The 26,529-nt window shown below is 44.9% G+C and overlaps 1 protein-coding gene across 1 annotated transcript in view; it reads left to right on the top strand.

The window, feature by feature from the left end:
• Nucleotides 1–26,529, top strand: part of LOC126236041 (uridine 5'-monophosphate synthase) — a 131,306-nt gene that overhangs the window by 26,074 nt on the left and 78,703 nt on the right. The window contains exon 3 of the mRNA XM_049945075.1: nucleotides 5,427–5,549. Within this exon, the coding sequence (XP_049801032.1) occupies nucleotides 5,427–5,549 (123 nt within the window). The remainder of the gene's footprint in view (nucleotides 1–5,426; nucleotides 5,550–26,529) is intronic.

Raw genomic sequence — 26,529 nt, 5'->3', positions numbered from 1 at the left:
TGGCTACCCTGTTCGTGTCGAGGCCCTTATAACTCTGAATTCTTCCCGTGTTATTTACACTAGGCTGCTCGACGGTCTGACTGAGGCTGAAATCCAATCTTACCTCTCTGATCAGGGTGTCAGTGGCGTGGATCGGGTGATGAAAAAGGTAGATTCCTGCTTAGTGCCCACCCACACACTTTCTCTCACCTTTGATCAAGTGGTGCTTCTGTCAAAGATCAAAGCAGCCAATGAAATTCAGTCCAATCATACATTCTGAACCTGATGTGCTGCTACCAGTGTCATCATTTCAACAACACTAGACCGTTTGATTGACACCCAGCCAAATGTGTAACCTGTGGTACGGATACGCATGAGGGTGGTTGTCCAACGCATCCTCCCCGCTGTGTCAACTGCAATAATGGTCATACTGCCTCCTCTCAGGACTGTCCAGTGTATCTTGATGAGAGAGTTGTCCAGGAGATCCGGGTAAAGGAAAATGCGCTTTACCCAGTCGCTCGCAAGTTATTGGCTAGTCACAAACCCTGCGTTCAGCCATCTGGCACTTACAGTTCTGTTCTTGTTATCTCTCTCTCCGTGTATGATATGGTCACACAGACATGCGACCTCGAATTCAGCTCTGAGCTTGTGAAATCGCACAGTGCCAAAATAGCATCGCCATCACCCTGTTCAGCTGTACAAGCAGACGTCAAATCCTCGCCTAAAGGGACAAAGCCACCAGCTACACAACCAGTAGGCCGGAAAGGACAGTAGTAGTATTCCCGTGAAGACTTTCTATGTCCCTCCAACCAAATAACACCTGGGTCTTCCTCTGCTAACTGGAAAGGCTATAAGTCCGACAAAGGCAAACAGTTTTCTCGCCGACTCAAAGATCCTCTTCAATGGTGTTGCCTAGTGATGCCTTAGCCCAGCCAGCCTCCTTGTTGCCGGTGCGCACCACCAACTATTTTTCTGCATTGGACTCCACAGACCAACAGCACAAGCAAGACAATACTTCTGTGGACCTAATGGAGCAGGATCCTCCTGCTTCTGTGTTCCGTAGCAGCGAGTCTTCATAGGATGTCACTCGGCAGCCACCGACTCTCCTCCAATGGAACATTTGTGGCCTTCGGTCCCACAAAGAAGATTTGTGGCTGCTTTTAGCATTGCAGCATCCTCTTGTACTCTGCCGATGGGAAACAATAAAGCGTCCTCACAACCGCTTTGAGCTTTCACATTTCTTTTCAGTTTGTTTTGACCCTCCCCCTGAGGTCGGCATTACATCTCATGGGGGATCATGCTGCTCATGCAGGATGATATTCATAGTTGACCCATCTCGCTGACTACCAGTCTTCAAGCTGCGGCAGTTTGCCTTTTCCTTCCCCACCTGACTTTTTCCCTCTGTACCCTTTATGTCCATCCATCATTTGATGTCACCAGGGCAGACTTCCTTCAGCTTATTGGGCAGCAAGCTCCTCCATTTCTGCTACTCGGTGGCTATAATGCACATCATCCCCGTTGGGGTTCTCTCAGAACCTGTCAGAGAGGTGCCCTCTTGGCTGACCTTCTTAACCAATTTGAACTCTTCTGCCGTAACACTGGAGCACCGACTTTCCTTTCCGACTCCTCGCACACCTATTCCCATTTCGACCTATCCTGGTGCACTGCCCAGCTTGCCCATCGTCTTGAGTGGTCCATTCAGACCCAATGGCAGCTTACTATGGCTGACTGGCGGCTTTACTCCTCCCTGGTGACCTTCAAAGAACATGATTTCCTCAGTTGTGATGACCAGGTGGAATATCTCACCAACGTTATCCTTACTGCTGCAGAACGTTCCGTTCCTTGCACTTCCTCTTTACCATGCCGTGTCCCAATCCCTAGGTGGACTAAGGTATGCCACGATGCAGTTCACGGACGGAGATGTGCTCTCTGCGATTCTAAATGCCATCCTACAATGGCAAACTGCATTCATTATAAACAGATGCGTGCAAAGTGTTACTGCGTTGTTTGAGATGGCAAAAAAGCTAGCTGGATTTCATTCACTAGTTCTTTTAACAGTTACACCCCTATCTCTGTAGTTTGTGCCAACCTCTGACGCTCTCTGGCACCAAGATCCATTCACCAGTTTCCGGCCTGACAGTCGCTGACGATGTCATTGTGGACCCTATTGCTACCTCTGACACCTTGGGCCGCCATTTTGCAGAAATTTCGAGCTCTTCCCACTATCACCCAGCCTTCTTCCATGAGAAACGAGTGGAGGCGGTTTGGGCGATACCCTTCTCTTCCCAGAATCTTGAGTGCTACAATTCCACCTTTACTATGAGGGAGCTAGATAAAGCTCTCAGTTCATCCCAGTCCTCCACCCCAGGGCCAGATGCTGTCCACATTCAGATGTTGCAGCACCTTTCTCTTCCGAGCAAGCACTTTCTGCTTAACAAATACAGCCGCATCTGGGCAGAGGGCACAAGGCACATTTCCAGGGCGTTGGTGTGAAGCAGCCGTCATACTCATACCTACGCCCAGTAAGATCAAAAACCCTCCTAGCTACTGCCCTGTCTCTCTCACCAGCTGCATTTGCAAAGTGATGGAACGTATGATTCATGCCCGTCTGTTATGGTGGCTTGAGTCTCACAATTTACTAACGACTGCATAGTGTGGATTTTGAGTGCGGCATTCTGCAGGTGACCGTCTTGTTATTTCATCCACCCGTGTCATGAATGGTTGTCTGCGAAAATCCCAGACTGTGGTAGTGTTTATCAAGTTGCAGATGGCCTGTGACACCTGCTGGAGATCTGGTATCCTCTGTACTCTTTACACGTGGGGCTTCCGTGGCTGCCTGTCCTGTTTCCTTTATGAATTTTTAAAAGACCAAGTTTTCAAGGTGTGTGTGGGTTCTGCCTTGTCAGATATCTTTATCCAGAAAAACAGTGTGCCTCAGGGTTCCGTCCTCAGCATTGTCCTCTTTGCTATCACCATTAACCCTATAATGGCCTGTCTCCTGCCAGGCATCTCCAGCTCCCTTTTTGTTGACGATTTTGCCATCTGTTTTCAGTTCTCCACTGATCTGTCTCACTGAGCAGCGTCTTCAGCGATGTCTTGATCGTCTTTACTCCTGGAGCAGCGACAATTGCTTTCACTTTTCCCCTGACAAAACCGTCTGTACGAATTTCTGGCAGTGCAAATGGTTTCTCCCACTGTCTTTACATCTTGGGCCTGTTGCTCTTCCGGCCATTGAACCTATGAAATTCCTGGAGCTCATGCTCTATAGGAAACTCTCTTGGTTCTCCCATGTGTCTTACCTGGCAGCAGTCCCTCAATTTCCTCAATGGTGCTTCCTGGGATGCCGTTCAAAACTCGACTATGGGTTCTTTGTCTATGCGTCTGCATGTCTGTCCCTCTTGTGCCCCGTCTAGACACTATCCACCTTCGCGGCATCAGTTTGGCCACTGACGCCTTTTACACTAGCCTGGTTGAGAACCTGTATGCCGAAGCTGCTGAACTAGCACTGTCCTGCCGCTGTGACTTTCTCCTCAGCAGGTATGCATGCCATTTGTCTGCCATGCATGTCCACCCATCCTATACCTCCTTTGGTGATTCCTTCGATCGCCAGTGTGAAGCATTTCCCTCTTCTGTTACCCCCTGGAGTCCATTTTCGGTGCTTACTTCAGTAGCATAACTTCACACTACCTGCAACTTTCCCAGTGGGTGTGAACCCTTCACCATCTTGGATCCATGAAGTGGTCCATGATAACCTTGGCCTTCATTCGCTTCCTAAAGACACTACTCCCGCTTCGTTCTATTACATTCAGTTTCAGGACCTTCGCATGGCATTTTGCGATAGCACCTGTATGTACACTGATCGCATTCTGACTGACTGTGGTGTTGGGTGTGCCTTCGTCATTGGCACGCATTGTTTTAGACATTGGCTTCTGGTGCACTGCTCATTATTTACAGCCGAGCTCTTTTCAATGTTTCAGACCACCGAGTACATCCAGTGACACAGACTTTTTAATTGTGATCTCTGCTCACCCTCCCAGTGCCCCTCAAAGTCTATGTGCACTGTACACCGCCCATCCCTTACTGCAGCGGGTCCAGGAAAACTTTCACTCATTCTTGGTGGAACCAGTTTGAAGTTTGTGGGTTCCTGGTCATGCCAGGAAATGAGCCTGCTGACACTGCTGCCAAAGCTGCAGTCCTCGTTCCTCAGCCCACTAGATCTCTGTGTTGCTGTCTGTCAGGAGGTGGTGTCCCTTAGGCATCACCATTGGTCCTTTCCTCATGGGAATAAGCTCAGGATTATCAAGCCCCTCCCAGCGGTTTGGACGACCTCCTCTCGTCCCTCCCGTTGGGAGGTGGTCATCTTTAACTAGGTTGTGTATTGGGCACTGCCTTTTTAGCCATCATTATTTAGCAAGTGGTGCTCCCCACCACTTCGTACACATTGCGCCCAAGTTTTAACTGTCTGCCACTTCCTGATGAAATGTCTATTTTTTAACCATTTACGTTCCCGTTTGAGTTTGCCGTCTGAGTTATCGAGCATTTTAGCAAATGACGCGCAGGCTGTCAACCGCGTTTTACTTTTTATCCGTGAAAGCAATATGGCAAAAGCTATTTAATTTTTAGTTTTGGGCCTCCATTTCTGTGTGGTGTCTTTTGTAGCCCTTTCTCATGTCCCTGTTTTTGGCTGTCTACCCCTATGTCAATTGGGATTGACATTTAATCATTTTTTAACTCCTCTCTGTCTTCGTGTTCTGCAGTTTTGACTCGGGCACATATGACTCCAGTTGTTTTTGTGCCCTACAACAAAACAAAACAAATCTTCTTTAAATTTACAAAAATGAGAGGCAGAAAAACATTGAAGTATCTTAATAAAGAATTTTTAGATAAGCATAGTGGAGAGTACAATTATAGAATTGGAATAAATATTAACAGCCATTGAAACATTATTTCATTGCCAGAAATGGAGTTAATAGATGGAGATGTAGTCTTTTGTTTGCTGAGACAGTTATCATAGAGTATTTATTTAACTGAATCACCTACATCACACACTCATACTAAAAATAAAGATTTTACATTTAATACCAAACCACAAAATTTGTTAAATACAAAGAATGTGTTGTACAAACAATTTATAGAAAGTCTGTTACACTTTATTGGCCAAGCATATTAACAGAGCTGGTCTCATAATATAAGTTTTTAACATTTAGTGTTGCTAATTGTTTGAAACAAACATATGTAGCTGTAGCAACTGAAGCACTTATTTTCTGATGTAGAATTTATAGATGATATATTCTGTAAAATTTTGTTGTACTGATTGTAATGCTAAGTGTGCCAATTTTGTGACTATCATTTGTTACTGCTTCTATTTGAAAGAAGGTTTAGTCCTGGTAACAACATTAATTATAAATATTTGAACCATGTAAAAAAATCCTTTTTTCCCCAAACAGGATTTGACACAAGAGGGCCTTGTTGTCACAGAAGCAGTCGTTGTTGTTGATAGAGAGCAAGGCGGTACACAAAATGTTGCTCAGTATGGAATACAAATGAGTAGTCTATGCACTCTTTCACAGGTAATGTGTTCATAATTTTCTGTTTGCTTACTGTATTATCCTAGATTGTTTAATCATCATTCCTGCCTGATTAAGAAGGAATGAGCCTGTCTCTCTGTAGTTATTGTTTACAGTGACAGTGTTTGCAGCAATGTGTTTGTTTCCCTGTGCAAATATATCTGTATGGCTGGCATATTTGTTAGCATTTTCCAATTATGAAAACATGAAGTGATAACAACAAAGAAATACCACAGTAGTACTTAAATAACTGTCTTTTTTCTGAAGTGATTTGAGAAAATCATATAAAGCATTACAGACTGTTGATACTAAAACAATTAGCAACAAATAGGAATATCAGCAGTATATAAACTCAGAAAGAAAATCAGCTGACCATTGTTTCACTTTTTTATGGATATTTAAAAATAGAAAGGACATTGACAATTATGGACAAAGTGCTGGATGTGTATACACGCTCATGGGCTTGTACTTTATTTCTTATCTGCAATTTGAAATCTTGAGAAAGTATTTTTTTTACTTTATGTCAAAACGAAATTGAGTGATGACATCAAATTTGGGCAAGAAAAAAGGGGACCGTGTGTAGGAAACTATATGCATATGGCTTATTGGAATCTACCTCAGCCCCTTTGTGGTGGTGCGGTTCCTTTCTTCCTTTTACCTGCACCTACCTGTGAATTCGTTGCCGCCGGCCGTGGTGGCCGAGTGGTTCTAGGTGCTTCAGTCCGGAACCGCGCAACTGCTACGGTCGCAGGTTCGAATCCTGCCTCGGGCATGGATGTGTGTGATGTCCTTAGGTTAGTTAGGTTTAAGTAGTTCTAAGTTCTAGGGGACTGATGACTTCAGATGTTAAGTCCCATAGTGCTCAGAGCCATTTTAACCATTTTTCTGAACTCATTGCAGCCGATTGCCAATAGGAAAGCCGAGCAGAAACCTGCCGTACTGCAACTTACACCAGGCTGCATACAACGTAACTATTCCAAGAATTGGGAAAAGGTCTTAATTTTGAATGAAAGGTGAAAATACTGGCAAAACTTTGGTATATTCTGAACCTTAATAATTAACGCTTTCACTGCCAAGCCCATGCTAATCTTACCACAGTCATGCACAAACCCTTTCATTCACATTAGCAAGTTTATGGTAACATATTTCCCGAAATCTGAATAGCTACTAAGCATGGATTGTTCTTAAATGAAAATGCTTGCCATTCTATAAAGTTAATCGGTGTCTAATGCACTCAGGTTTTTAGTCACCGATCTGCCGTGCTTTCTAAAAAACACATCGGAATAAATATGCCTTCACTTTAAAACACTTTTGGAACATGTGGCACAACTAAAACGGGGAAAATTACAATGTCCTTTGGAGCTCATCCCGCACACAACCATACCATTGGGAGGCTGGGCTCCAACTCTTTGACTACTGACAGCATTCTATATCTCCAAGAGAAAAGACGCATGAAGAATGCTCCATTCTGATTGGTCAGTTTTCTTTAAGGCCAATAGAAAAACATTATTCTCTTGCATTAGTCCACACTTTTTATGACTAACCAATCAACAAATAAGACTTTCGAAGTGTACTTTTCCCGAAATAAATATTTAACATTTTGATATTTTGTTCATACTTTATCGTTATTAACTATTTTCATTTGCACTTGATTTATTTTTCCTTTTACCATAAACTTACTTAACGTATTATGATACAAAATTCCCCGTCTGCATTCACACTGTCTCAAATTTCTCATGCTAGTTCGTACAGTGTTTATCAGTAGAACAAGAATCTACATATTTACTTTAGACCACATTCATGTATCATTCACACTACTAAAAGCATATACAAAACTGTACAAACTTAAACAAACAAAAAAAACTTCAAGAAATAAACAGAACAATTCACAGAGCATTCTCTTGACCTTTTTCTTGAATGTCTGTGCACTACTGGACTATGATAGATGAGTAGTAGAACTACATACTCAATTTAACCTGCTTCAGACCATCTGTCACTATGCACGCACGAGTCATTCTCCCGATACGTGGGCTCTAGACAGGAGTGATACAAGGTGTCATGCCTTACCTTTACTTTGTTACCAAAAAAGGTGAAGACTAGTCTCGCAGTTGTCCAGATTTAAATTTTCTGAATTGCTGAAGGCAAATTCCACGACAGTTCCTTTGAAAAGACTACAACCAATTTCCTTTTGCATCCTTCCCTGGACCAAGCTTATGCTCTGCCCTTTGCTCTAGTTGTTGAGAGGATGTTTCACCCTAATCTTTCTTTCTTTTCCTTCAAGGAAAAAGTAAAAGTAGTGTAGTGCTTAAGCTATAATCCTAGTAGTAGCTGAAGTTTTTGCATTCAGTTGTCAAAACAAAAATGCTAGCAATTATTTATTGCTGATGTACTTCTGTGGCCATTTGTAAGTCTTCTCCCCCTTCCCCATCCTTTGTGACTGGAGTAATTAGCATGTTGGATAACAGGATCACAGCCTCTATAAATTCTTTAAGCAATGAAAATTTCCCTCTTTCTGCTGTAACTGTTTTTATTGTTCGAAATGTTAAATATATGCCTGCTGTTGTTCTCCTGTTATGTCTTTCTTAGTACATTGTATTATATCTTTATAGACGCACAACAAAAAAAAGTTACTGCTAAAAGTGGGAAATTACGTCGTACATTACATCCTGGTGGTTAAAAGTTGCTGTGTTCTCACAGTAATTTCTCCAGTGATGATACCGGCCCTCCCCTCCCCTCCCCTTCCCTTCCTCTTTTCTCTATTCTTCTTTCCTCAATCCACTTGACGTTATATTGCAATATGTATGGGTGCCCACAGAAATCATCTTGGTGTCGGGAGTGGGATGAAGGAAGGGGACAAGACTCAAAAACTGTCATTTTCAATAGAAATAAGTTGGTCATGCATCAAGAAATACATTTTATAGGTGACTCAAGAAACTTACTATAGCCTGAAGAATTGATAGTTGTCCAGTCAAGGCAACCACTTCTGGAAATGTGTGAGGCTTTTGCAATGAATAAAAAAATCTATACTCCATTTTCAGGGGGGGGGGGGGTGATGGGAGGGGAGTGGTGGGCTTGTGGATGTATGAACCTATATGCTATGTTGTTTCTCATTTGATAATCACAGTCCTGTGACTGAAACAGCATAAGCAGTTTGTACGGAAAGAATGTTTCATTACTGAGCACATTCTAAAACTTCAAACAGTTGGCACACTGGTTAAGACACTGCACCGAAATTTGGGAGATCTGGAGTCCAAATCATCCTGTCAAACCAAGAGTTAAAGGTTTCCTGTGATTCCCTCAAATCACTCCAGGATAAAACCAGATGGTTTGCTCACCATCCTTGTTCAGCAGACTTTGTGCTCTACATCAAATAGTCTAGATAAGGGTGTGACTTTAAACTCTAACTTTACTTCCTTCTTCACTTTGAGGACAGATGGCTATTGCCGCTTCAGTCACTGGCTTTTCATGGCATCACCTTTCAAGGAAGAATCATCCCTGCTGCTAAGTAATTAATGTATATAATTGTGATGACAAATTTAATAGCTTGAAAGTGTGATAAAACTGTTAACCTGAGAGAGGAGCTGTTGTTTCCTCCAACACAAATAGTGGAATGCACAACTGAAAATGTCACAATGTAAGGAAAAGATAGTGCACTACTTACAGCGAAGATGACATGTTTAGTTGCAGACAGGCACAGTTAAGACACTTACACATTAGCTTTTGGCCACAGCCTTCATCAGAAAAAGAAAGAGAAAAACACACCATTCATTCACACAAGCCAGCACACCTCACTCACACATGACTGCCAACTCTGGCAGCTTGGACCAGCATGCGACTGTCAGATGGAAATGAAGCAACAATCTGGAGGGGGTGGGGAAGCGGAATGGATAGCAGTGTCCCCTATTGCAACAGACACACTTCCATACCTCACCTGTTCTTTTTCTTCCATGTTTCTGTACATTTTCAATGAATTTGTGCATATTTTTATGTGGCTTCATGCATTTTTCATATTTTTAAGTATCTGTGGGTGTTTTTCTGTGTATTTACACATTTTTATACCTCTTTCCTCTTATCCAGCTCCTCTCACAACAATCATCACATTATTTTGCCCATTTCTGTGTCATTCCCATTTCCTTTATACCATCCTTGCCACAATGGACCCCTGCTCCACCTGTGGGCACCAGTGCAGAAAAGTATTGCTTTCCCTGGGTAAAACCCAGTATTGCATGCTATGCTGCCTAAACCATGTAATTCTCCCCCCCCCCCCTGCCACAAACAGCCTAACCATAAAAATTTCTTTCCCTGGATCCCCCCCCCCCCCCTTTCACAGTGACTTCTTCATCTTTCAGATTCTGGTCATCAAAAACATGGTACTATAAAAACATATATCCATGGCACAGGCATCCCAGAACCACCTCTGCACCCTGTGCAAGGTACTGCTACTGTGCAATCCTTGTGCTACACACACATCACATCTCTGAAGTTGAATCCCTTGCCCTCCAGCACCTGGAGGAGCCTTCAGGACACCACCTTCGTAAGTTATCTAACCTGCTGACATCCTCCTACTGCTGCCTCGGGTCACCACTATCTAACCCCTATCCTACCTATAATGTTCCTCTTTGTCCACTGCTCATATAATCTAAACTCTGTCTAGCTGAACTTTTCAGCTAGCCATATCCTCAACTCCTTGCCAGCACTCCAAGAAATCCGAAGCCAAAACATTCCAGTAACACAGTTGTTTGTTTCCGCCAAAACACTCAACCACACAGAAGTTTGTCTGTCGAAAAGCTTCACCTTTAGCTGGCTCTACACTCATATTTAACCTGCTGAGCTTGTCTGTTCTTCTTCTCCCAATCCCTGCAATGTAAACACTTCTTTGCCACTGTTACCTCCAACCAAAGCAACTTAAGCTCAACATTGAACTGTGCCACTCCCAGTTCATACTACCATCCAACCGTGATCTCCCCCCCCCCAGCCCTACCCCCAATTAACCATATGCTGGTTACCTCCCAGGAGTTCCATAGCTCCAGCTTGGCCTCACCGTCCTTTTCCAGATCCCTTCCTCAGAACACCAACCTATCAGCTGAAGAAAGAGTAGCCATACACAACCTAAAAACACATCCTGACCTGGTCATCCTACCTGCAACAAAGGTTCCACCACTGTTGTTATGAATCACAATCTACAAAAAGATCTCCCATGCCAATCCCCTCATACCTCTGTCAATTATCTGGCTCCTCCAACTATAAACTCTGTCAGAGTGATCCCATTTCAGAAGTCCAACACAACCTCCAATACCTGCTTAAAGCCTTAGGCCTCTCCCAGAACCTCTCCCCTGAATCCATTCCCCTCCTCATCCCTGCGTCACCCTGCACACCCAGCTTATACATACTCCCCAAGATCCACAAATCAAACAACCCTGGATGTTCCATTGTGGATGGTTATTGTACCCCACTGAATTTTGGTTCTCATTGACCAACACCTCCAACCAGTTGCCTGTAAATCTGGCCTCCCATATCAAAGATACGAACCACTTCCTTCAGACTCACCACTTCCCGACCCCATTACCACCTAGTTCTCTACTCGTCACTGTTGATGCCGCCTCCTCGCACACCGGCACCCATCGTGGTCTTACCACCATTGAACAATACATTTTCCAATGTCCTTCAGACTCTAAACCCAATACCTCATACAACTAATTAACTTTATCCAAACTCACAACTACTTTTCCTTTGAAGGGAAAGTATGTAAACAAATCCGCAGCACAGCAATGGGCACTCGCATAGCACTTCCTATGCTAAACTGTTTATGTGCCATCTAGAGGAGATCTTCCTAGCCTCCCAAAATGCCAAACCCCTAATCATGATATCTTCATGATCTGGACTCAGGGCCAAGACACCCTATCTTCATTCCTTCATAACTTTAACACCTTCTCTTTCATCTGCTTCACGTGGTACTCCTCAACCTTGCTACCTTACTGGACGTTGACCTGCCCCTTGCTGATGACTCCATTCACGCTTTTGTCCACATTAAACCAATCAACCACCAACTGTACCTGCATTTCAACAGATGTCATCCCTTTCAGACCAAAAACTCTCCGCCATACAGCCTGGTTGGTCACCTGGGGATGGTGTATCTGCAGTGGTAAGACCACCCTTGCCCAGTATACTGAGGGTCTCACTATGGCTTCACAGACTGGCACTACGCCCAGATGTTGTCTACAAAAAGATCTCCCATGCCATTCACCTCGCACCCCCAATTCTCCCACCACCCCCAACCCACAGAGGAGTGTCCCCCTTCTTCACCCAATACACCCCAGTCTGGAACAAATGAACCACATTGTTTTCTATGGTTCCGACTACCTATCATCATGCCCTGAAATGAGGGACATCCCACCCCTCCTAAAGTGGTGTTCTGTCACTCACTCAACCTCCAAAACATCCTAATCCCAACCCCTTGCCATAAGGATCATATCTATGTGGAAGACCCAGGTGCAAGGCCTACCCAATCAATCCATCCATCCATCCATACATACATACATACAGCTCTTCCTATTCCAGTCCTGTTACAGGCTTATCCTACCCCATTAGAGGCTGTGCCACCTGTGAAACCAGCCATGTCATATATAATCTCTGCTGTAGTCATTGCACAGCCTTTTATATTGGTATGACTACTAACCAGCTGTCTATCAGGATGAACGGCCACTGTCAAACTGTGACCAAGAGCAAAGTAGACCACATTGTGGCATAATATGCAGGTGAACATAACGTGCTTCGCTTTAGTTGCTGGTTCTCTATCTGAGCCATCTGGATCCTCCCCTTCATCACAAACTATTCCAAACTACACAAATGGAAGTTATCCTGACATCACATTCTCCACACGAAATTATCACTGCTTCTACCTACAGTAACATACTGTTCGCACACCCTCCACCTAACAGTTTCCACACCCTCTGTCCCATCACCTCCTCTGTACTCTTGACCCCCACCCTCCTTGTGTGCCACCCTGTGCAATGCATTCTCCCATCTTTTCACACTTCTCTCCTTTTTCGCTCTTTTTCCCCCCACCTCTCCGTCTCGCATTACCCCACCACTGTGCCTGTTGGCAGTCTAGTCCCTGCAGTGCTTCTCTCCACCCTTTAGTAATCACGAAAGCGTTACGGAGATGATAGATAAACTCCAGTGGAAGACTCTGCAGGAGAGACGCTCAGTAGCTCGGTACGGGCTTTTGTTGAAGTTTTGAGAACATACAGTCACCGAGGAGTCAAGCGAAGAGACCATGAGGATAAAATCAGAGAGATCAGAGTCCACACAGAGGCATACCAACAATCCATCTTTCCACGAACAATACGAGACAGGAATAGAAGGGAGAACCGATAGATACACTCAATGTACCCTCTGCCACACACTGTCAGGTGGCTTGTGGAGTATGGATGTAGATGGTAATACTTAGTACAAGCATGGTATTTGGATAAAACCACATGTGCTCCCTGTGTCATTCTACTCGTAAGTGGCAAACACCCCAGGTTGTGTAAGAGCATTCTACAAAAAACATGACAAACGATCCCCGCTGCGGGTTCGGGGGTAAGAATAGGCCCGCGGTATTCCTGCCTGTCGTAAGAGGTGACTAAAAGGAGTCTCAAACGTTTCGGCCTTAATGTGTTGGTCCCCTAAGGGGTTTGACCACTCTCTTTCAAAATTTTCTGTTAGTGCGTACCATTTGGGGAAGGACGCCTTACGTGGTGTATTATGTATCCATCTTGCCCTAAGATCTGGCACACCCGATATTGTCATGGAGTTGGACTTCCATCGAGCTTCCGGCCACATTGGCTGCAGTGTGTTCCGGGTAGCATACATTCCCTCCATTGTGCACTTCCATCTTTGCCCTCGTGATGTACATGGATATTTCGACACCCGACATCCAGCACGGTAGCCAGTCCATTGTGGTGGGGTTGTCATGTACCCTCTTGGTGGTAGCCCCCTGACTACACAGGGATCACACTGCTGATGCCTGAGCTGCTACCTCCCCACGTATGCCGAGGAGTCGATGCCTATCCCTCTGGGGCATCGGGACTCCCGGCAAAGGCCATCCTGCCAGGTGGTCTTTGCTGCGGCTGGGTGGCGCCCGTGGGGAGAGCCCCTGGTCGGAGTGGGTGGCATCAGGGCGGATGACCCGCAATGAAGCGTGGTACATCATCTCTCGCTGGTGGGCCTCCACCAGCAGTCTCTAAGCGATCGAGGTCTAACCTCAACGGCAAGCAATTCAATCCACGATCATTTCCCTCCCTGGCCACTCCATGGGAGGAACGCATGGCTAAATACAGCAGTGGAGATTATTCACCCCGGTACCTTGTCTGTACGCGGGTCGATGGTGAATCTTTTATGCAAACTAAGCCTCAGTTTTTTGTGGAGCATTTAGAGGACAAGTTCGGGGAGGTGGAGGGCTTGTCCAAAATGCGCTCTGGGTCGGTTCTCATCAAAACAGCATCCTCTGCCCAGTCACGGACGTTGCTCACTTGTGACGAGTTGGGGGATGTTTCCGTCACCATCACTCCTCATAAAAGTTTAAACATGGTCCAGGGTATTATATTCCACAGGGATCTTCTTCTGCAGTCCGACGATGAACTACGCGCCAACCTAGAACGACGAGGTGTTCACTTCGTCCGGCGCGTCCATTGGGGTCCGAGGGATAATCAGGTAGCCACCGGTGCCTTCATCTTGGCCTTTGAGGGTGATGCCTTACCCGAAAAGGTTAAGGTGATGGTTTACTGTTGTGATGTAAAGCCATATATCCCTCCTCTGATGCGGTGTTTTAAATGCTGGAAGTTCGGGCACATGTCATCTCGCTGTACTTCCAGCATCACGTGTTGGGATTGTGGACGTCCTTCACATCCTGATACTCCATGTGCCCCGCCTCCTATCTGTGTTAACTGCGGAGAACACCATTCCCCCTGCTTGCCGGACTGTAGGATTTTCCAGAAAGAAAGGAAGATAATGGAATATAAGACCCTGGACCGCCTGACCTACCCCGAGGCTAGACGGAAATACGAGCGGCTCCATCCTGTGGCAATGACGTCAACCTACACCGCTGCTGCAACGACGGTTCTCCCATCATCACGAATCGGCTCTAAGATCAGTCAGAATCCACCAACCCCCTTCACAACCTGTTGCTCCTGCTCCATCTACCCTCCCAACAATCGGGGACATCAGTTCCCCCTTCCCAGCCGGAGAAGCGTAAGACTTCTTCGGCTCCTCTCGCAAGGAAGGGGTCCCTTGGGGACCTCCCTTCGCAAGTTCCGACCAGCGGCACAGCAGACACCCGCAAGTGGCTCAAACAACCACCAGTCCCTGGTCGTAGGGCCTCACGGTTGTCGTCCGTCCCTGAGGCTGACCCTGTGAAGCCCTCCAAGCCTGAACCACCGAAGGCACAACGAGGGAAACAGAAACAGACACAGAAGAACGTCCCAAAGAATACCGACATTGCGGTGGCACCCGTCCCGCCGCTTCCTACAAGCTCTGCGTCTGAGGACGAGGTGGAGATTCTGGCGTCCGCTGAGGACCTGGATCTCGCCAGTCCCTCGGACGCAGTGGATGGCTGTTGTACAGGTGGTGACTCAGTAGCAGCAGGGGCCCAGGAGGCGTAATCTGCCTCCCCAGTCCCTTCACGCCTTTTCTATCCATGGACAATACCATCCTCCAGTGGAACTGCAGCGGTTTCTTCCACCATGTAGCTGAGCTCCGCCAACTTATCAGCCGTCACCCTTTCTTCTGCATTGCACTTCAGGAAACTTGGTTTCCAGCAATGCGAACCCCCGCCCTCTGTGGCTATCGGGGTTATTATAAGAACCGGGCAGCTTATGAAAGGGTGTCTGGTGGTGTCTGCATATATGTCCTTAACTCTCTTCACAGCGAGTTTGTACCTCTACAAACAGCTTTAGAGGCTGTCGCTGTTCGGGTGTGGACGTGTACCTCTACAAACAGCTGTAGAGGCTGTCACTGTTCAGGTGTGGACGCCACAGGCTGTTACCGTCTGCAGTCTTTACCTTCCACCGGATGGTGCTGTCGCTCAGCATGTCCTGGCTGCTCTGATAGCCCAATTGCCGCCACCTTTCTTGCTACTGGGCGACTTCAACGCCCATAACCCTCTGTGGGGTGGTTCAGTGGCGACAGGTCAAGGTGCCACCATTGAGCATTTATTAGCACAGCTCGATCTTTCGCTTTTAAATGATGGTTCCTCCACCCACTTTAGCGTGGCGCATGGCACGTACTCCGCCATTGACCTTTCCATCCGCAGCACTAGCCACTTACCGTCTGTCCAATGGCGAGTGCATGACGACCTGTGTGGTAGTGACCACTTTCCGATCTTTCTGTCACTACCACAGCGTCACTCTTCTGGGCGCCCTAGCAGATGGGCTATGAATAAGGCTGACTGGGACTTGTTCTCCTCCACTGCCGCTATTGAGCCTCTCTCTAATGATGACATTGATGCGGTGGTTCAATCGGTCACCACCGGCATCGTTACTGCCGCCGAATCTGCCATTCCACATTCCTCTGGGTCCCTTCGGCGGCAGACTGTGCCTTAGTGGTCGCCTGAGATCTCTGAAGCGATTAAAGATCGCCGGCAGGCGCTACAGCGTCACAAGCGACATCCATCCATAGACCACCTTATCGCCTTCAAACGGCTGCGTGCATGAGCCCGCCTCCTTATCCACCAAAGCAAGCAGGAGTGCTGGGAGCGGTATGTGTCCACCATTGGCCTCCATGTCTCTCCATCGCAGGTCTGGGCTAAGATCCGACGCCTCTACGGCTATCGGACCCCTGTCAGCGTCCCTGCGCTCTCACTGAATGGAGCAGTTTGTACAGACTCCGACGAAATTGCCAACAGCTTGGCAGAGCATTTTGCGCTTAGTTCCGCTTCTTCCAATTACCCACTAGCCTTCCGCTCCATTAAAGAGCGGATGGAACGTCGGAGCCTTTCGTTTCGCACCCACCACCGAGAATCTTACAATGCTCCATTCAGTGAGTGGGAATTTCGCAGTGCCCTAGCCGCTTGCCCTGATAACGCTCCCGGGCCAGATCGCCTCCACTGTCAGCTGCTGAAACACCTTACAGTGGACTGCAAGCGACGCCTCCTCGACCTTTACAACCGTCTCTGGGTCGAGGGTGAGTTTCCGTCGCAATGGCGGGAAAGCGTTGTCATCCCCGTTTTGAAACCGGGCAAGAGCCCTTTGGAGGTGGACAGCTACCGCCCCATTTGCCTCACCAACATTCTTTGCAAGCTTCTCGAACGGATGGTGAGCCGGCGCTTGAATTGGGTACTGGAGTCTCGGGGCCTTCTGGCTCCGTCTCAGGGTGGGTTCCGTAAAGGCCACTCCACCGCCGACAATCTGGTGAGCCTGGAGTCGGCCATCCGTACTGCCTTTGCCCGCCGTCAGCACCTGGTCGCTGTCTTTTTCGACATGCGGAAGGCGTACGATACGACATGGCGTCATCACATCCTTTCTACGCTTCATGGATGGGGTCTTCGGGGCCCTCTGCCGATCTTTATCAGAAATTTTGTGTCGTATCGTACCTTCCGCGTGTAAGTCGCGGCCTCATATAGTTCCTCCCATGTCCAGGAGACCGGTGTCCCACAGGGTTCTGTTTTAAGTGTCTGCCTGTTTTTAATAGCCATTAACGGGCTCGCTGCGGCCGTGGGAAATTCTGTCTCCGCTTCCCTGTATGCTGACGACTTCTGCCTTTACTACAGCTCTACTGGCATTGCAGCTGTTGAGCGTCAGTTACAGGGCGCTATCCGCAAGGCGCAGTCTTGGGCTGTAGCTCATGGGTTCCAGTTTTCGGCAGCCAAGACCTGCGTTATGCATTTCTGTCGGCGACATACTGTCCACCCGGAGCCGCGGCTTTATCTTGCCGGCGAACTTCTTTCAGTGGTGGAATCACACAGGTTTTTGGGTGTGGTTTTCGATGCCCAGTTGACTTGGCTGCCTCATATCCGGCAGCTTAAACAGGCGTGTTGGCGGCATCTAAACGCTCTGAGATGCTTGAGCCACACCCGCTGGGGCGCCGACCGATCTACCCTGTTGCGGCTCTACCAGGCGTTAATCCAGTCCCGTCTGGATTATGGGAGCCTGGCTTATGGCTCAGCATCCCCATCTGTGTTGCGGGTGCTGGACCCAATTCTCCACAGCGGGATACGCCTTGCCACTGGTGCTTTCCGCACCAGCCCTGTGGACAGCATACTAGTGGAGGCAGGTGTCCCTCCACTGCGGTTACGACGCCAACAATTACTGGCTGCTTATGCTGCCCATGTTTTCAGCTTGCCCGGGCATCCAAATTACCGTGTCCTGTTCCCGCAGTCAGTCGTCCATCTGCCAGAACGTCGGCGCCGGTCGGGTTGTTCGATCGCCGTACGCGTCAAAGAGCTCCTCTCTGGGTTTTTCCCTGTTCCACCTCCTTTCCGGGCACCTCTGCGCACGCCCCCATGGTGTGTGCCCCGCCCTTGCCTTCGGCTTGACTTGGCACACGGGCCGCCGCTTTTATTCCATCCTGGCCACGTATCAGGGCTCTGGCATTGTTTACACTGACGGCTCGATGGTTGCTGGTCGAGTCGGTTATGCGCTCACTCTAGGGGACCATTCCGAACAACGTTCCTTGGCGGCTGGCTGCAGCGTTTACACTGCTGAGCTGGTCGCCATCTTTTGAGCCCTAGCGTATATCCGCTCCTGCTCAGGTGAGTCTTTCGTTATCTGTAGCGATTCCATGAGCAGTTTACGAGCTCTCGACCAGTGTTTCCCTCGTTCTCGTCTGGTGATGGCTATCCAGGAGTCCCTGTATACTCTTGACCGTTGCGGCCGCTCTGTGGTCTTTGTTTGGACCCCAGGCCATGTTGGGATCCCCGGGAATGAGAATGTTGACCGCCTGGCGAAAGAGGCCACCAGTCAACCACCTCTGGAGATTGGCCTCCCAGCGACTGATTTGGGGGCCCTATTACGCCGCAAAATTTTCGATTTATGGGACAGTGAATGGCGCAACCTGCCCATACCAAACAAACTCCGTCGTATCAAGGTGTCGACGACTGTGTGGCGGTCGTCCATTCGGGTCTCCCGCCAGGAGTCTGTTGTCCTCTGCCGGCTGCGCATTGGGCACACTCGGTTGACACATGGCCACTTATTGCGCCGTGAGGACCCACCTCTGTGTCGCTGCGGCTCCGTTTTCTCTGTGGTGCACATTTTATTGGAGTGTCCGCTTTTAGCTGTGCTCAGGCAAACGTTCGCACTGCCTGACACACTCCCTGCCCTTTTATCTGATGACCCTGCTATGGCTGGCTTAGTTTTACGTTTTATTCGGGCAGGGGGTTTTTATCATTTAATCTGAGTGTTTGTGTTTTATTTTATTGTTTTGTGTTGATTCTGGCTTTTGGCCTACGGTTTTAAACTCAGTTTTTAATGTGTTCTCGGTGGTTGGCTTTTCCTTTTTTTTGTTCCTATGGTCGGCCAACCACCGTCACACTCTGTGTGATTTCATTCGTTTTGCCTGGTCTTTATCTCCGTTTCTCTTGTTCTGTGTCATCTGTGTTCTATTCTGTTAATCGTTTTTATTCTCTGTGGGTGTTTTTAGGATTTGGAACAAGGGACCGATGACCGTAGCAGTCTGGTCCCTTTAATCCCACAAACCAACCAACCAACCATGACAAACAAAGATAACTTGTCAAGATATGTTGCATTTTAATAGGGTGGATAGTTGGTGAGATACGGCAGTGATTAATATGCAACCTTTGGTGCTCTGCTGGAACTGACCAGTTCTGAAACTTCTCGTAGAAATGCAGTGGTCTTTTCTTCACAAAATAAAACACACGCTCAATGATGAGTGTACTGTTGGGAGAAATAACACCCAAAAACCCAGAGGCTGTTGTAGGATGGTCCATTAAGAACAGTGGCTCTTAAGAAAGTAACAAATTAAAGCAGAATATTGACTGTGTCGTGTCTACTTTGATATTGAAAAGAGAAGATGGCATCATTGAAATAGTGTAATCGTTCCACATCCATAAGGACTTAGTGTGTTGTTCTTCTGCGTAAATGTGGCAAACAGTTTCAAAGTTACACTTTGAGCAAAAATCTTTTTTTCTCGTAAAGTGATATGGTCCAAAACGCAAAAATGCTAGGCAAATACAGTGGAGCTTTGCAACATACTGTGTCAGTTGGTGTATGCATTCATGTTAAAACAATGCTTTTTAAAAGAAAAATGTTGAGGATGTGTGAGGAAGGTAAGAAATATCGTGAAAAAGCTAAAGGTGAGCTTGAAGGAACAGCTACATTTATAATTCCAATTCACCTAGTATACCAGAATGTGTAAAATTGACTTTCTTCATGTAACCAAACCCAGTGAGATAGTACAAATTCCTGTGATGCTGTCATACTGCTATATTTTGTAATGGCCAATCAGACCTAGGGAACCTTTGGCAAAAACACATATACAAAGAAACACCTTGTTCATTGCTACTAACCTTTACAAATGCTGAGTAGAATTGTCACTGCCCAAAATTCATTGAGGAGAAGAATGTACAAGAAATTGAGGTAAAATGGAGAATACCACAGACAGAAGTAAAGGAAGCTTATGCTATTAAACTTTCAGAATCCACATTACCATAAAAGTCATGAAGAAAGTGTTTCCCACAAAGGACTCTTAAACATAATGTCAGTAGAAGCTGGATCAAACATCCATAACTGCAAGTTTTCTCATAAAGATACTCATGCAGCAAAATCAGCAGGCCCTAATGAATGCAGAAGATAACATTGAGGATCAAAGTCAGTTATGTTGACTAAAATGATGGTTAGAAAAATCAGCTAGTATCCCGAATAACATAGATGCCATTTGCATCCCTGGAACATTGAAATTCAGGGTTAAACAACACCAGACCTTAAGACCACGCCACATTGGTTTTCTTTTTGACTTACCAGAATGTAATTATCCAGACTATGAGGACAATTGAAGAAAACAATTAGACACTCATCAAAACTCACAACCACTGTGGGCTTAACAACTTTTGCGGAATGTGAAGGATAGCAAAAAGCCATACCTCGAAAATGGCTCCCATTTTACAGTGGGTCACAATGAGCTCAGGATTAATGTGTAGGTGTTGGGCATCTTATCACAGATGCATTTTTTTTCCAAGGCTTATTTCCTCTCAACCGTCATTCCAACTTGCAAACAGCTGCTTCAGTAATGCACTTGGCATATGGATGACTGTACTTGCCCCTAATGAATCGCTTAGACAGCAAGATTTTCAACAGCCACATCACACAGTTCCCATGACAATTTCTCCTTTTGAGAGACTTCAACACACACAGTGTGCTATGAGGCTCCAGTAAAAAAATTGCTCAGAGTAAGTGTTGGCCTCACAAACAGCAAAGGAAAGGTCTTGCCATGACAGTTGAACTACCATCTTGTCTGGGTTTTTTAATCAAAAAAGGTCCATAGTCATATCCAATGTGAATCCAAGTGATGTCATTATTGGTAAGCTGTTCCTTTTGTTGGTGACGGTATTCAGGATGAGTGCCCACCCATTAAGTTATAAGGGATGTGCTCAAAATCAGGTGTAGTGGCCCCTCCTGTGGACTGTATCTTAAGATTTATGCAGTGTGACTCTGACAGATACCCTAGAACAAGGATATAGCCAGGATTTTGTGACTGGAGGGGTCCAATTTGTTGAAGAGGACCTTAAAAGGTTCATTTTTTCATTGTATGCTGAAAAAATATGTATTCATTTTTTATTTTTTTTATTTTATGTAAATCATTTGCATTCAGCTAGACTTCTAATGTATGCAGCCTCATAAATGAGTTCGTATTTATCCATGATAATATGGATATACAGTCGTTGATGCCAATAAACTCCTCTAAAATTTGTTCTGGAGATCTAAGTGATGTCGGAGTTGTAGTTCAGTTTGTTCTGCCTCTAATAAAGCCTATTGAGTGAAGTATTCAGTGATGAACTTGAAGGGGTGTCACATGATGTCTGCTGAGACCAGATGATAATAACAAACAAAATGAAGGCAAAAAGGGGGTAGCATCTTTGACTAGTAAAAAAAGGTCTTGAGTACTAGGTTCAAACCTTGCCACTGCTTAAATTTTGAAATTAGCAATGGAGGCTAAAGACTTCCACCAGAAGAAGCCGTCCTCTTTCTACCAACTGCCTTGTCAAAGGGGGCAGATGAGTGAACAGAATTTCAAGGCACTTGCTTGCCCTTGAGGTAGGAAATTGCCCCTAAAAGGCAGAATAATCAGCAATGATCAATGGGATGAAGACACAGAAGGCAATAGAAACAACTACATTAAAGACGCATAATGTATATCATCAGGACATGTGCTCTGTAATTGAAAAAAGGCGTCATGTTGATCTCTCCATTGGCAAAATATTCCACATCAGTGTCCTATTTGGATCTCTGGGAGGAGACTGCCATGGGTGGAGGTGACCATGAGAAGAAAATAAAATAACCAACAAAAGGCACCATTCTAAGAGTTAGGGTGTGGTATGTCCCAAGTTTAAGCATGCTAGGGGAGCTAGAATATCTGAAGTGGGAAATCCTAGAGCTCAGTTTAGATATAGTGGGGGGTCAGTGAAGTGAAATGGAAAGAAGACAAGGATTTGTGGTCAACGAGTATAGGTTAATATCAACAGCAGCAGAAAATGTTATAACAGGAATAAGATTTGCCATGAACAGGAAGTGGGCCTGAGAGTGGGGTGCTATGAACAGTTCAGTGACAGGGTTGTTCTCATCAGAATTGACAACAAACCAACACCAAAAAGAGTAGTTTAGGTACACATGCCAACAAGATCACAAGCAGAAAATAAATCAATAGAGAAAGTATCAGAGGGTATTGAACGGGTAATTCATTAAGTAAAGAGAGATGAAAAGCTGATAGTCATGGGATATTGCAAGGGGAAGGAGCAGAAGAAAGGGTTTGCGGAGAATATGGGCTTGGTAGTAGGAATCGGAGAGAAGGACTAATGGAGTTCTGCAACAAATTGGAGCTAGTAAAAATGAATGCTCTGTTCACGAACCGCAAATTGAGGTGGTGTGCTTGGAAATGGCCAGGAGATACTGGAATATTTGTTAGATTACATTGTGGTCATGCAGAGATTCCAAAATCTGGTATTGAATTGTAAGGCAAACCCAGGAGCAGATACAGACTCAGATTATAATTTAGTAATTATGAAGAGAAGGCTGAAGTTTGAGACTTGTCACGAAGAATCAGTGTGCAAAGAAGTAATAAGGAATGAAGAGATACACTTGAAGTTCACTGATAATGAATAGGATTTGGAGGAAAAATGTAGGTGCAAGGAACAGCGAAAAAACCATGGATAATAAAGAAATACTTCAGTTGATCAATGAATGAAGTAAGTACAAAAAAGGTTCATGGAAATTCAGGAATACAGACTTACAAATCACTTAGGAATGAAATACATAGGGAAATACAGTGAAGCTTGGGCAAAATGGTTCCATGAAAAATGTGGGGAAAAAATGATTGAAGATCTGACTCATATAGAAAATCCCAACAACCCTCAGTGAAATTAAAAGCAGGGGTGGTAACATCAAGAGTGCAATGAGAATTACACTGTTAAATGCAGAGGAGAGTGTGAATATGTGAAAGAATACACTGAATGCCTCTATGAGGGGGAGGACTCGTCAGATCACATGATGGAATATGGGACAAAAGTCGAGAGGGAAGAGTAAAAGAGCTTTGGACTTCTTAAGATCAAACAAGGCAGAAGGGATAGGTAACATTCCATTGGAATATCTAAAATCATTTGGAGTAGTGGCAACCAAATGACTATTCACTTAGGTGTGAAGAATGTAGGAGACTGGCGATATACCTTTAGACTGTCAGAAAAACATCATCCACACAACACCGAAGATAGCAAGAACCAAAAAGTGTGAGAATTAACAGCTCATGTATCCGAGTTGCTGACAAGAATAATGTACAGAAGAATGGAAAAAAATACTGATCTGTTAGATGATGAAAAGTTTGGCTCTTGGAAAGGTATTGGCACCAGAGGAGCAGTTCTGACGTTGCAGTTAATAATGAAAGAAAGACTGTAGAAAAATTGACACACATTTGTCAATTTGGAGGAAACATTCAACTATGTAAAATGGTGCAAAATGTTCAACGTTCTGAGAAAAATAACAGATAGGCTTTAGGGAAAGGTGGATAATACACATTATTTATAAGAAGTGTGAGTTAACAACATGACTGGAAGATCAACAATGAAGTGCTTGGATTAAAAAGTGTATAAGACAGGGATATAGTCTTTTGCCCCCTACTGTTCAATCTATACATCGAAGAAGCAATGCTAGAAATAAAAAAGGGGTTCAAGAGTGAGATTGAAATTAAAGGTGAAACGATAGATTTGGTGATGACATTGCAATCCTCGGTGAAAGTCAAGAAGAATTGTAGGATCTGTTGAATAGAATGGACAGTCTAATGAGTACAGAATATGGATTGAGAGTAAATTGAAGAAAGACAAAAGTAATGCGAAATAACAGAAATGAGAACAATGAGAAAATTAACATCAGTATTGGTGATCAAGAATTAGATGAAGTTAGGAATTCTGCTACCTAGGTAGTAAAATAACTCATGACAGGTGGAGCAAGGAGGGCATAATAAGCAGACTAGTGCTTGCAAGTAGGGTGTTCCTCGTCATGAGAAGTCTGCTACTATTAAGCATAGGCTTTAGTTTATGGAAGAAATTTCTGGGAATCTCAGGAATGAAGAGGTTCTCTGCAGAAACGATGAGGAAAGGAGTATATGGAAAACACAGACAAGAAGAAGGTGCAGGATGGTAGGACATCTGTTAAGACACCAGGGAATAACATGATAGGACATCTGTTATGATATCAGGAATAACTTCCGTGGTACTAGAGGAAGGCAGAGACTGGAATACATCCAACAAATAATTGAGGACATAGGCTGCAAGAGCTACTCTGAGATGCAAAAAGCACAGGAGAGGAATTTGTGGCAGGCTGCTTTAAACTAATCTGAAGACTGATGACTCAGAAACAGGTGTAAAACATACATTGTCATTTGTAGAATGTTTATTTAAAAGTAAGTTAGAGGTGTGAAGATTGGACTAAAAGCTAAAAGCATTTTATGGATAAGACATTTCACAGTAGATCATTGTTCTTGTAGTAAAATGTGGAGACATACTATTAGTTCTGCAACTGAGCCATCTTTACACACAGATACATAGCACAAAATGATAATCCAATGTAAATATGGCTTTCAGTGCCAGAGTCTCTGAAGAGATGTTCAGCTTGCTTTCGATACAGCTCTTTTCATTTAAGCAGAGAAGCTGTTGCTTTAATGGAACTGGCATCTGTCAAGAAAGAAAGAAGTTTGGAAGGAATTGGCTGTAGCCTGTAGTAGGGGACCAGTACCAGCATTTGCCTCAATTTAAAATAGGAAACCACAGAAAACCATTTCTCAAGGTTGCCGACTGATAGATTTTGATCACCCTGCTTCCCAAATCCAGGTGTTGCTAGCTCAGTCTCAAAGTTGGTAAAACTGGTTGTTGTACATTGTTCTCAAATCAAATAAAATGCATCACAACAAAAGATGGAATTCTGATGTTGCATGTTTTCCTTTAATTGTACATGTCTCTCCATTTAATAGTTCATGAAAGTGTGCATATTTTAAGATTTAGTGACCTCAGTTATTGTAATATTAAAAGAGCATAAATAGATTTTGGACACGGGAAAGGGGGGGGGGGTGATGCAGAATGGTCACCATCAGCTAGGACAAATTCAAACACCCTGCTGAAAAAAATCTTTTAGAAACGAACTAACTAAAGAATTTAATGTCTTTGCTTACACGTTATGTTCCTCATAAACTTCACCCCATCACTCTGTATTGGAACTGGTTTCCATACCTGAGTATTGTCCGGGTGACCAGATTGGCCAATACTTTGCCTTTCGTGCTAATAATGATAAAATTTTGAGCAAATTTTTTCAAGAAATGCACCATTGCCATTTGGGTGATATTTTTGATGGTCAATGTGACTTCTGGGTGACACAAGCAAATCACTTAATTTTTAAGCACTAATTTTAAGTGAATGTTGTTTGGAAGATGGTTTACCTCTCTGCTGCCTTGTGAAATACTGAATATTGCAACCTCAGAGTTCTGTTCATCTCCAGATAATGACTCCAGTGTTAACGTTGAACTGTTAGAGATAGGTAATTATGCTATTATAGGAGTGCATACATATTTTTAACTTATCGCAATGTTAGTGAACGAATCAGAATCGAATCGGAATTGGTTTCTCTCTGCTTTGTTGTTAGAGCCTAGTCCATAGTTAAAAACTATTAGAACAGCACACAGTACAAAAATAATAAACAGCAGCAATTGTATTACGAGGGTGAGTCAAATGAAAACCTTAAATATTTTTTAAATATTATTTATTGTGCAGAAGTGGTACAAAGCTGTATCACTTTTCAACATAATCTCCCCAATGCTCAATGCAAGTCCTCCAGTGCTTACAAAGTGCATAAATTCCTTTAGAAAAAAATTCTTTTGGTAGTCTGTGCAACCACTCATGCATTGCGTGGCTTAACTCTTCATCAGAACGGAACTTCTTTCCTCCCATTGCGTCTGTGAGTGGTTCAAACATATGGAAATCACTTGGGGGCAAGGTCTGGTGAGTATGGTGGATTTGCAACTGTTGTACAGGCAGTGTGGGGCCTTGCATTGTCATGTTACAAAAGGACATCTGCTGACTGCAATCCATGTCGCTTTGATTTGATTGCAGGCCGCAGATGATTTTTTAGGAGATCTGTGTATGATGCACTGGTGACAGTGGTCCCTCTAGGCATGTAATGCTCCAAAATGATGCCTTTTTCGTCCCAAAGGAGAGTCAGCATAACCTTCCCTGCTGATGGTTCTGTTTGAAACTTCTTTGGTTTTGGTGATAAGGAATGGCACCATTCCTTGCTCA

This window comes from Schistocerca nitens, chromosome 2, assembly GCF_023898315.1.
Source record: "Schistocerca nitens isolate TAMUIC-IGC-003100 chromosome 2, iqSchNite1.1, whole genome shotgun sequence".
Classification (NCBI taxonomy): Eukaryota; Metazoa; Arthropoda; class Insecta; order Orthoptera; family Acrididae; genus Schistocerca; species Schistocerca nitens.
Note: the sequence above shows the minus strand (reverse complement) of the source record. Positions and strands in the feature narration are given on the sequence as shown.